Source organism: Macrotis lagotis, chromosome 7 (genome assembly GCF_037893015.1).
Source record: "Macrotis lagotis isolate mMagLag1 chromosome 7, bilby.v1.9.chrom.fasta, whole genome shotgun sequence".
Classification (NCBI taxonomy): Eukaryota; Metazoa; Chordata; class Mammalia; order Peramelemorphia; family Peramelidae; genus Macrotis; species Macrotis lagotis.
In genome coordinates, this window is record NC_133664.1 from 65,601,953 (window position 1) to 65,614,252 (window position 12,300).

A 12,300-nucleotide genomic window follows, 5' to 3' on the forward strand; every position below is an offset into this window, starting at 1 on the left:
TTATAACAAATAGATTTTTGTCCCTCCTTAGCCACTAACCATCTCTGTGGTCTTAGGTATGTTATTGGGACTTGGTAACTGTGACCCTCAATTTCCTCTTTTCCAGGCAGCTGCTGATGCAGTGGATAGAACTCTGGGCCTGGAGTCCAGAAAATCTGAGTTCAGTTCTGGCCTAAGACACTTACTAGCTGTATAAATCCTTAACTTCCCTTCGCCTCAGTTTCCCCAAATATAAAAGGAAGACAGCACCTATCTTCCAGAGTTGTGAAGAGCAAATATTTGCACTAAGCACTTAACACAGTGTATATCATATGATAAATGCTTATTTATTTCCTTTATTCTCTTCCCTAAAATGAGAAGATTAGTTCCCTTCTATTTCTAAGATTCTCTGTGTCCCTTTCACAAACCACTTCACCAGGATATTTGAGCTTCCTAGTGACTTTTGTCTCTTCTTTCTGGATCATTGCTCCCTTTCTGAATGGTTGAGGTTGCTAGGAATCCAATTTCCAGATAAGTGGAGTTTTCTACATTACTAAAAATAAAATCGGATAATAGACGACATAATTTGAAGTAGTGGAGATTTGGGAAACTGCTTTTAATTCAGAAGTAAGTCTATTTCTTTGGAAATTTTTTACAGAAAAGAAGATTGATCATGACTGGTCAGGGTTACAACACACTTCAGAGTTCTTTGACTCCCTCTGTTCCACAACTTCAAGTCAACAAGTACTTATGAAGTGCCTCCCTATAAGTTCATTTATTAAACTGACATTCTTTTGCTGTTTGCTGAATAGGACATTCCACTTCCCATCTTTGTGGCTTGGTACAGGCTGCTCACCAGGCTTGGTATATATTCATTTCTTAGATCCACCCTATCAAATCTCCACCTTCTTTCAAAGTTCAGCTCAGGGCCCACCTGCTATCAGGAGCCCATTCTGATCATGGATCAGATTAATATTCCCCTGCCAGAAATTACTCTGCATATACATTATGTATTTAATCTTCTATGTATGTTGTTACCTCCTCCAATGAAATATTAATTCCTTAAAATCAGGAACAAATTCACTATTTTTCTTTGTGTACTACCTAATGCAATAAGAGGCAGCATGCTATAATGGATAGGTCAATGGATTAGGAGTCAAAAGGGCTTGAATTAAAATCCCACTTCGGACCTTTACTAATTGTGTGACCCTGGAAAATCACTTAACCTTTCTGGAATTTAGTCTCTTAACCTGAAAACTGGGGAGGGAATTACATAGCTACAAAAAGGTTGCTATTGATAATGGTAGTGTTGTTGTTGAGTCACTTCAGTTGTGTGTGTCTGACTCTCCATGACTTCTATTTGGAATTTTCTTGGCAGAAATCCTGGAGTAGTTTGCAATTTCCATCCCCAGCTCATTTTCCATATGAGGAAAATGAGACAAATAGGGAGAAGTAACTTGCCCAAGATCACATAACTATTTAGTGTCTGAGGCCAGATTTGAACTCAAGGAGATGAGACTTCCTAATGTTCTAACTTCTGTGCTAACTGGTCGCCCCCATCTGCAAAATGAATAACTTGCAAAGTCTCTTTCAGCTACAAACCTATAATGCTATGATGTACATAGAAAAATGAATATAAAATACCTACAAATAACATATATTCTATCAGGGATGTGGGAAGTAAGTTCCTCCAAAGGAATGTGTAAAAAGCACCTGTTGAAATAGAAAGAAAACTTTTCCTGGTCTCAAGGAAATTATTCTTTTCTCCTTTTCCTTCTATTTATGTTCTTCTTTTCAAAAGCTGGGGAACAATATTGATTCTCCTGAAAAAGGCAAAAATGCAGTGACTGGGGAGCATTCCTTCTGCTGTGAACTGCTATAAGAGGAGTGGTGATTTAGAATTATCAGTTCTTAGAGCTAAGCCTTGCTATCAGATATGAGCAAAGAGATCCAACCAGCTTGGGGAATTCAAGGGCAATGAGCTGTTTGGTGCTTATATAATAAAGTCCTTGGCTCTTGTCATGAAACTTGTTCATATAACTCAGATTCATGTGCTGGGATTCAGAAAACAAAAATACCAAGATAAAGTGCTATTTATTCATTGAATATATGGAACTAAGAAAGCACACCTCTTGCACTTACAACATCAAAAGTGGTTCACAGCTATGTCAAATGAACTGATATATACATATATGGCCAATTATAATAGCTGCTGCTTCAATAGAATTTTAAATAGAATTTTACATAGAGTTTTTCACTTGAACCTCACAACAACTCTATGATGTGAATATTCTAGGTATTATCATCTTACAGATGAGAAAACTGTAAGGCTAAACAACTTGCTCACATTGTTTTTGGAGTCAGAATTTACACCCAGGCATCTCCTAACATGAAACCCAATAATTTTTTTTTCCAATTACATAATCTGAAGCTGAAAAATATTAAGTGATTTGCTCAAAGTCACATACCTTGCAAATATTCTTATAAATTATAAAATAAAACAAATGTTTTCAAGGTATCAAACCAAGCCTTCTATCTCCATATCCAGTGTTCCTCCCTCACCTATGTAGTATGTAGACACAAATTGGCCTAGTACATTAAAAGAATAATTTGAACTGATGGAAATTAAGGAAAGAGAAAAGAGGGTTCTGGTTGTCAAATTTTACTTGTTAGTTTCTTTAAATGGCATCATAAACAGTGTTTTATATAAATATGAGCATCCCTTATCCAGTCCCTCAGAAACCTATAAGAATGAAGTGTTTTTCTTACTCAAAATATTAGAGCATCCCCAAAACAACAAACTGTGTATGTGTGAGAGACAGAGAGCAAGATGATCTAGTGTCTCTCTAAAATTACTGGGAAATTGTCCAGATAAAAACAAATCATTATTAATTGTTCTTATTTATTATCCTGCACTCGCATTGTGCCAGTCACCTTGATATCTGCTGGTACTTTGCATAATTAAAAGATTATCTTCCACTAGTACAAGGTGAACCGTGTATTTGTTTTTTCTACCAGGAAGACATTATTTGTATGTGAGGCAAAGACAGAACTCTCCAATGTCCTTGTGCCATACAACTTGACATCTGTGCTTAATATCATGACATGAAACACATACAATAGTGCTTCAGACAATGATTGATTTTAGTTCAAGGCAAAGAAAAATGTTATTTGATATGAGGTTGAAATGGAATCATGACAAAGATGATGATAGCTTGTAATTATTAGTAGGGTATAATAGTAACATATGTGTTTCTGGGTTTTATATCTAAATATTATCAGATCACTTCCAAGAGGTGATTTCATTCAGTAGGTGCTTTGTTGTAATTAAAATAATTGTGATCCATTATCTCCTAACATTCTGCTTTCCCTAGGCTTCCCACTTAAAATGACAAAATTGTAGGAACCTTAGGATTTTAAAACTATAAAATGCCTTATCAATCCACTAAACCAATTCCATCATTTTTCAAATGAGGAACTGAAAACCAGAGCACATTCATTCTTCCATTTGGGACAAGCATTTTACCTCCTTAATTTCTCATCATTAGCTACAATTTCTTGGTTTTTAGGAGAAGTATTTTTTTTAATCTGCTGTCAAATTAGGTATGTTTTACATTTACCTATAATATAAAATTATAACTTCAACTGCACTAATGAGAAGCAATGGTAATATGAGAGACTGCCTAAATCAGTTTAAAAATCTGAATTCAACAATACTTTGAAAGAAAGTCTGTTTCATTGCTTCCAGATAAATACAATAACTTGAGATAAACTCAGAATTGGCCTTCCAGAAAGGCATTCTATTAAAGGAAAAGAGTGATTATATTAATAGTATATATCAAAACAAAATGTCTAAGCCTAAGCTTAGGCTAGCCTAAGCTAACCCAGCCTCTTTTTTGTATTTATAATTGAATTCTGCAAAATGTTTATAAAATTCCTACTTTTTTAGCAGATAAACAAATCCCTTCCAATGTAATTTATGTAATTGGTTTATCTGGTAATCTTCCACAAGAAGTACAAAAGTTCATTTTAACATGCTCACTGTCCAAATGATCATAATTTCCAAAATGGGTGAGTCTAACTAATTGAAGTTTTATTGTATACTAAAATTAATGAGATTTTCTTGTGTCAAAGATCCAGACAAAATTATAAACTAAAAATATATGAAAATATCTTATTTAGTAGTATATCTATTGCAACTTCGAAAAAGCCAATGTTATATTAATAAGATAGACTTCATTTTTTTTGTTTTCATTAGAAATCAATCCAAGAAGAAAAACGAAGACCAAGGAAAAACAGGTAATCATTATTCTTTACTTACAATCCTTCTTCAAAAAATGTGCTTTCATAAATTCTTAAATCCAAATTATGAAAAAAGAATTGATTGTATTGAGTTAAATTTTGAATAGTCTCCTCCTAGCATGTTATATTTTATGCCCAGTAAAAGTATAATATTTATCAAAGTCATAATAGAGCAGAACAACTGGAGCACTGACCCAGAGCACTGAAATTTAGAGAGTGCTAATAACACTTTACTCCTTCAGCTGCTAGGCACAAGCAAATTTGGCACCTAGTTAACAAAATTAATATTCTCAGATAGGAAGCTACTAGATGCTAAACTTTCTCTCCACTCCCATCCCCATTCAGAAACATCCTAGATAATCTGCTATCTACTGTACATCGTCCTGTTCTACACTCCATTGAAGGCAACATTCCAGGGTCTTTTACCATCCCACTCTCATCACTAGCAATAGAACATATCTCAGAAAGTGTATAGCAAAATGTATCTTTTATTGCTTGCCCTAATTTGACCCAAGCACAAAATTTGTAAGCTGCAGTTCCATTTAGCTTTATGACTATATGTTAAGAATGTTTTCTACTATTTTCTATTATAATAGCATATATTATTATAGACCCCTTGAAAATATTTTCATTATACAAAAAAGAAATTTTTATGGACATATAGCCCATTTCCTCCCCCCCACTTCAAAATTCTCTTCTTAGTTCTCTTTTTTCCTTTCTTGGAAGTTCTTTCTTGGTGTATGTATGGGGGGTGCCTATGAATGAGAATATTCTTGTTATTCACTTGGATTTCATCTGTAATTCTCCAGTTTATATCCTATCATGATGTGGTAGTGGTGGTGGGTGGTGGTAGTTGTTTAGGTATCTTGGAACCTGAGACTGTCAAACCAAGTGAGAGAAGATAAATGACCCTTAGGACCCTGCAGATTATGCTGTATTCTTGCTAGGTCCCTAGAAATAGTACAAAGTTCTGATCATATAGTCTTTCCTTTTTAAATTTTTGTTGATATCTTTTGTTTTATGATCACCTCAATCTCTGAATATTTATCTCTGCTTCCCCTAAACAGTAAGCTATTCCTTAAAACAATGAATTTAAAAAGAAAGGTTTTAAAGCAGTCATGTAAAACCAAACATACCAAGTAAGACTGGCAGCATATCAGTAATCTACACTCATTGTCTCCTGAAAGAAGGTACTACTATAAAAACTCTGACTAATCAGAATGTTTATATGCACTCAATGTTAGGAGTAAAAGAATTTCCCAAGAAAATAAATTCATATCAGTATTGTAATCAAATAACTATCCCCTGGGCATGTTTTAGAATTCTCAAGTATTCATGCCAAGCCCTCATATCTTCAGGTGACACCATGTACTAGATGTGTTGTCAGAAAGACTTGACTTTGAATCTTGTCTCCAATCCTAACTGGATGAGGCTGAGCAAATGACTCAATCTCCTGAAAGTTTCAGGTTCCTCAACTGTAAAGTATGGATAATACTAGCATTTCCCTCATAGGAGTGTTGTGAGGATCCAACTATATGACATATAAAATGTCTTGAAGAGTATAAAGTGCTATATAAATGTGGTTATTAAGTGCCTACTATATACAACCTCTCTTAAAATCCTATTTCAGCACATCATCCTAGTGTTTCGGGGCCTCCAAAATGTTTTTAGCAGCAGAGTAAAAGTTTTAGCAAATGCTACTCGACTTGGAAGGCTTTTTGTACAGCCTTGTACAGTGGACAAATCTAGCTAAGGTCAGGGACGCTCATCAGCAGAAGGTCGATGGTGAATTTTTTTCAATCACACAATTCTTGAAAATCCTCTCCTAAAAACATAGAGGGATCCTCCTCTGTATTAGTTACAGAGAGGACCTGCATTGATAAAAATTAGTGACTTTCTGACCTATTGAAGTATATACTATACAAATACTGTAAATCTTCCAAGATTCAGACATCATAGAAAGACCAAATAAATGACTGAGAAAGCATTCATTACTACATGCCCTAAAGATTTTGATATGATGTACCTTGGTACTATGTTAACTTCAGGATACTATGAATATTAATCAGGGTTATAAAATAATGTGTTTTTAAATAATATTTAAAAGTAACTGGAAAGTTGTTAGAGATTGGTATGATTAAGCTCAAATTAACCAGAGATATCAATTCACCAGAGAGGATGCCATTCTCTGAACATTCTGAACAATGGATATTTTACTGTACCATTATTATACCATAGTCTTTACTTATATGGGTGCCTAGTCATCAACTAATAACCTGGAATTATCCCCAGTAAATTGACAAAAATCTATTTAAGGTGGATTGTCAAAAACGCATTCTAAGATGATGCTAATAGCAATTTGTGCATTTCTAGATATTAGATCTGGAGCTGAAAGAGACTTCAGAAAACATCTAATCTAATCCTTGATTTTACACATGAGGCAATTAAACCTTTCAGAGCTTTAGAGACTTTTCCATGGTCCCTCAGATAACATGAAATTACATGTGTATACTAGTGTAACAAATGAAAACCGTAATGTGAATACTTGGAAAATATGCTATCCAATGATCAGCAGCTATCACCCAGTCTGTCTCCTCCAAGCCCCTCTGTCACACTTTCTGTGGACTGGAACCACTAGACACCTCAAGGTCATATCACCACTTTGCCTGAATTCTGCTTCATCTCCAACTCTGCTGAGATGATCCAACAAATGTGTTTGTCAGAGTCTCTGAATCACTATTGTATATGTATTTGTGGATGGCAGTGATGCATATGGATGAGGGAATAATAGAAACTTACTCCCACTTTTGACCTCAACTACTCTTCTCTTTATGAACCAGGAAAAAAAAGGTTTTGGAGATTCAAAAAAGTTAAAATTGGACAATATGCCCATGTGTACTCATACCATATTGAAGTATAACCAAGGTGTAGGAGCTCCCTCTGAAGATGGAGTACCATTAGAAGTGGGGGAAAGAGCATCAGGGAAACCCCCAAAATAGCAATAAGAGGATTCTCCCTAGAATCATGAAAGTGAAGCATACCTTTTTGATCTATCAATGGATAAAACTGTTTGTCTCTCTGAATTTATATATAGGGGAGTCTAAAAATTTGCACTAGAAGTGATGGGAAATCTCTGTGTTGAGAGACATGAGATAAGGAACAGTTCCCAACTATATCATTAAAACTAAACTAGCCACAAGAAAATCAGAACCAAAATGAAAAGTAGCCCAAGTGACAAGGTTTGAGGTTAATAGTCAAAGTTGTGGCTATTAATAAGACTGCTTTAAAATCCATAGTATGGGGAAAATATTTAGTACAATGTCAGTTTTCTGCCATTTTTGTTGCCATATATATGACTCCTAAATACTAATCATTGAAAGGAAATTAAATAATTCAATTGCAATTTAATAAAATGAAAATAGAATTGATCCTCTGACATATGTGTTCATTTACAGTCAGGGAAAAGTGCTAGATTTAGAGGATTTCTATTACAAAGGATTTTCAACTAGTCACTCTGGCCTGAAGGAACATAAGTCTTATATGAGAGAGAGAAGACCACGGACAGAACTTCAGAACTCATGTTTTAAGAATGATGAAAGGTAATAAAGCTTTACCTACCATTTTCACATTTGCAGTTTCTTTGCTTAAGCAAAAGAGATCATTTGGGAGGAATGTGAAGAACACTAAACTTAGAAATGAAAAGCCCTGGGTTTGAATCTCAGTTCTGTATGAAGTATGAATGTGGACACATTGTTTCACTTCACTGTACCTCACTTGTAAAATGGGAATCATATCTGGATCTGTCTCACAGACTGATTGTGAGGGCAAAAAGTGTAGTAATCCACATGAAAGTACTTTTAAAACCTATAAAGAGATGTAGAATTGTCCATCTTTCGAAATTGTTGCATTAAGGGATTTACAACCAGAAAACACCATCAGAACAAAGCTGTTAAAAAGAAGATGGATTCTTGTGTCAGGAGCAATTTGGAATCATTCAAAGCACTATTCCATTTTCCAAATCCAATCTGGTCTGCTTTTCTCCTTCCATTCAACACTGGGTCTAGCTCATGGTCCAGCAACAGTGACTGTCCTCGATTTATTGTTTTGATTTTCTAACTATGAATTTTCTAACACAAACTTCAAGTCATAATCATTTGGTTTGTTCAGTTGATAGGACTTTTTTGAGCAGTTGTAGAACTCATTGAGGTCTTATAATGTTCCTATGTTTGATGCAATCAACACATCAGACCATAGACAAGAATATCTGGAGAACCCTAGCCTTCTCTTGGGATTGTTGCCCAGGCCATCTACCATAACTACAGTGAATACTGTGTGGCAAGCATGTATATCCCTGTTTTATGTCTCAGTTAACATAAATAATCAGAACCAAAAATCTCCCTATGTTTCTGTATCAAGGAATTCTGCATGGTCTTAACATTTGTATGAGATACTTGTTAAATGCATCTTAAAACAAAACTTTGTTTTTCTCAATAAAGTATGGAATAATTATATGAGAACCCTGAAATACTGCAATCTCCAAAAACTCAAAAATGTAGGTGGCTCGAATGACAATGGAAAGGTGTATGTTAAATATGTTTGCCGCAACCAATGATTCTAAGACTGTGATGCAGCATAAAGTACACTGAACTTGAAGTCACCGAATCGGTGTTCAGATTCTGGATCTACTGCTTATTATCTATGTGACCTTGGGCACATCATTTTACCTTCCTGGGATTCAGTTTCCTCAATTGTAAAATGAAGGGATTGGATTAGGTGACCTTTGTGGTCCCCACCATCTCTAGAGCCATGATCCTGTGGTCTAAGGATTACCATCTGAGAAATGTATGCTCTCAAAAGGACATGAACCAGTCATAAATCAAGATTAAGAAAAAATCAAATGAATAGTCATGTCCTGGTACCTGCAAAACGTCCTTAGTGATGCCTTGAAAGATGCTCTGCTCCTTGTAAAATATAAGAGACAGAAAGAGGAAGAAACAAAAAGGAAAGGGGGGAGGGAGAGAGAGAGAGAGAGAGGTGGGGGGGGAAGGGGAGGAAGACAGACAAAATCAGAGAGACAAATACAAAGGAAACAGAACACAGAGGGTCAACAGGAGGAGAAACAGAGAAGACAAAGAGGGAAAATAGAGGAAATGGGGGAAGACCGAGACAGAGACAGAGGCTGAGAGAGGAAGGATTCATGAGGAAACATGGGCAAGGGTCCTGCAAAATAAGATGCGAATGGTTTGTGATCTACCTTGAGAGAGAAGATTATGCACATCACTAAAACCATAGATCCATTAAAATTTTAAAGTAATATTCAAATTTGAACTATTGTTACTGTTCTTAACAAACCATTATGTTGCAAACAAAAGGCAATTTGTGGGGCGGCTAGGTGGCACAGTGGATAGAGCACCAGCCCTGGAGTCAGGAGTACCTGAGTTCAAATCCAGCCTCAGACACTTAATAATTACCTAGCTGTGGGGCCTTGGGCAAGCCACTTAACCCCATTGCCTTGCAAAAATAAACCCTAAAAATAAAATAAAAGGCGATTTTTAAGTAAAATCATGATAGAACCAAAAATCCATATACATTTATTTTAAAGAACGGGTCAATATAATTTTAGGTCAATTATTCATTATTCTTTTCTAGTATTCAGTTATTTGAAAGCAGGAGCATCAGGCCAGAAACTGAAGAAGAGAAAAAGTGTTCAAGTGGTTACTGTCAAACATTTTAGATCTCATTTCTTTGGCATTGACCCTGCATGACACTGAGTGAGTGAGTCCTTTCAAATCAACCTTCTTGTGACTCAATTCTTTCAGTATAGGATTAACTTTAATGGTTCTATTTCAGAAGTATTAGGCACTCAACAGACCTTTGTGAAGTTTTGAAATAAAGGGAAGATGAGAAAGAGAAAAATGTTATATAAGAAATTAAAATAGTATAATGTTAGTATAATCTAACTAAAATCCTAAGCACAGTGAGTCCTACTCTAAACTTTAGAATCTTTCAAACTGGAGCAGTGATGTCACTACTAATATAACCTAACTATATTTTCTTAGACCCAGAATGAAGCAAATTGAGATCTTTTTGCTCATCCTGTAATTTTCTTCTCTCTCAATGTATCCTTGACTATTTCCCAGTATACCTGAACTCAGTAGAGTGCTATCTGCCACCAAAGCACAAATTCGTTTTCATTTATGGCAAAATCACTACATCTCTGACTTGTGGTCTGTTGCTCCTTTGTCAAAGGCATATATGGCTCAAAATTATGAGTGGTCAGCTATAAACCTTTATAGTAGCAACTGATTTGTACTGATTTCATTTATTTAATCATTTCAGTACACATTTATTGAGCATATGCATGAGGTGAAAATGTCAAGGATAGTTTACAGTGGAAGGTTCATATTTAGGAGATATTCAAAGTAAGATTGGATAGTCTGGGGTCAGATTATAAAATTTATTGATTTCAGATGCAGTATAAAATTCTGTTTTATGCATTCAAGTAAAGTCAAAAGTGTATAAGACAGCACCTATCTTCCAGAAACCTACAAATTGTTCAAGACTTATATATGTGAAACAAATGAAATTAAACAAGTTGACTTAAACACAAAACAAATAGGAAAGATTATTGGCATGGTAGCTCTAACTGTGTAATCTTAATTCTTCTGAGTCTCTGTTTCCTCAGCACGCTTCTTATATGAACATCTTTAATAGTACCCTTTGCTCTAACCTTAACTCTGGACTCCTATATACCCCCAAAAATATATATTAGATCCTGCATATTTAGGAAAATCTAGGAATGGGGCATATTTACAAGTAGAAGAAAACTAACAAACCAAAGCAGAGAAACATTATCCAATACATCTGCAAAGATGAAAATAGGGAAAGTACAAAAAGGGCAAAAAGATAGATGTGAGGATTTGAAATTAGAAGTAAAAGCTTAATACCAGGGGCGGCTAGGTGGCGTAGTGGATAGAGCACTGGCCTTGGAGTCAGGAGTACCTGAGTTCAAATCCGGCCTCAGACACTTAATAATTACCTAGCCGTGTGGCCTTGGGCAAGCCACTTAACCCCATTGCCTTGCAAAAACTAAAAATAAAAAAGCTTAATACCAAATATACCACACTCTTTGGTGGTGGGAGTCAGAAGTATTTAAAATGTCAGAGATCCTGAAGATCCACCTACTCATCATATGAAAAGTATCATGGAGGAGAGAGCTTTGAACTAAACACCATGAAGATGTATATTCCAATACTCTCTTGGACACTTACTATCCACGAGGCCCAAGGGAAGTTATTTAACTTCTCTGACCCTCATTGGATTCAATGACTTCTAAGCTCCTTTCCAAAAACGAGTCGATAAACCTGTTTTTGTTGTTGTTGTCCAACTATTAAAGTCATGGCCAACTCTCTGTGGCCCTGTGGGGCTTTTCTTAGCAAAGCTACTATTGTGGTTTGCAATTTCCTTTTCCAGATCATTTTGCAGATGAAGAAACTGAGGGAAACAGGATTAAGTTTTTTGTTCAGGTTCATGCATTATTAGGTGTCTGAAACCAGATATGACGTGAGTCTTCCTGATTCTGAACTAGCACTTTATCCACCGTGCCATCTAGCTGGTCATATATCTGATGCAACAGCCTCATTTTCAATTGAGACTGAAAAGGTAGGAATAAATAAGGTGCAAGGTCTTATCACAGGTGGTGAACAGCAGATTAGAAAACCTAAGTCTGGGGCAGCTAGGTGGTGCAGTGGATAAAGCACCTGCCCTGGAGTCAGGAGTACCTGGGTTCAAATCTGGTTTCAGATACTTAATAATTACCTAGCTGTGTGGCTTTGGGCAAGCCACTTAACCCAGTTTGCCTTGCAAAAAAAACAAACAAACAAAACAAAACAAAAAAAACTAAGTCCTCCTCTAAGGTTCAGTCCAGTAATCATTCTATTACCACACAGATGAAACCTGAGATTCAGTGAGGTTTAGAAGTCTCTAATTAAATGACCAAATTTTTCCTTATTCAGCACC

The 12,300-nt window shown here is 35.7% G+C and overlaps 1 protein-coding gene across 1 annotated transcript in view; it reads left to right on the top strand.

Moving 5' to 3' along the window:
* The window catches only part of MYO3A (myosin IIIA), a 259,420-nt gene that overhangs the window by 245,863 nt on the left and 1,257 nt on the right, over window positions 1-12,300 (top strand). Inside the window, exons 31-32 of the mRNA XM_074195073.1 lie at window positions 4,238-4,278; window positions 7,737-7,880. Of these exons, the coding sequence (XP_074051174.1) occupies window positions 4,238-4,278; window positions 7,737-7,880 (185 nt within the window). The remainder of the gene's footprint in view (window positions 1-4,237; window positions 4,279-7,736; window positions 7,881-12,300) is intronic.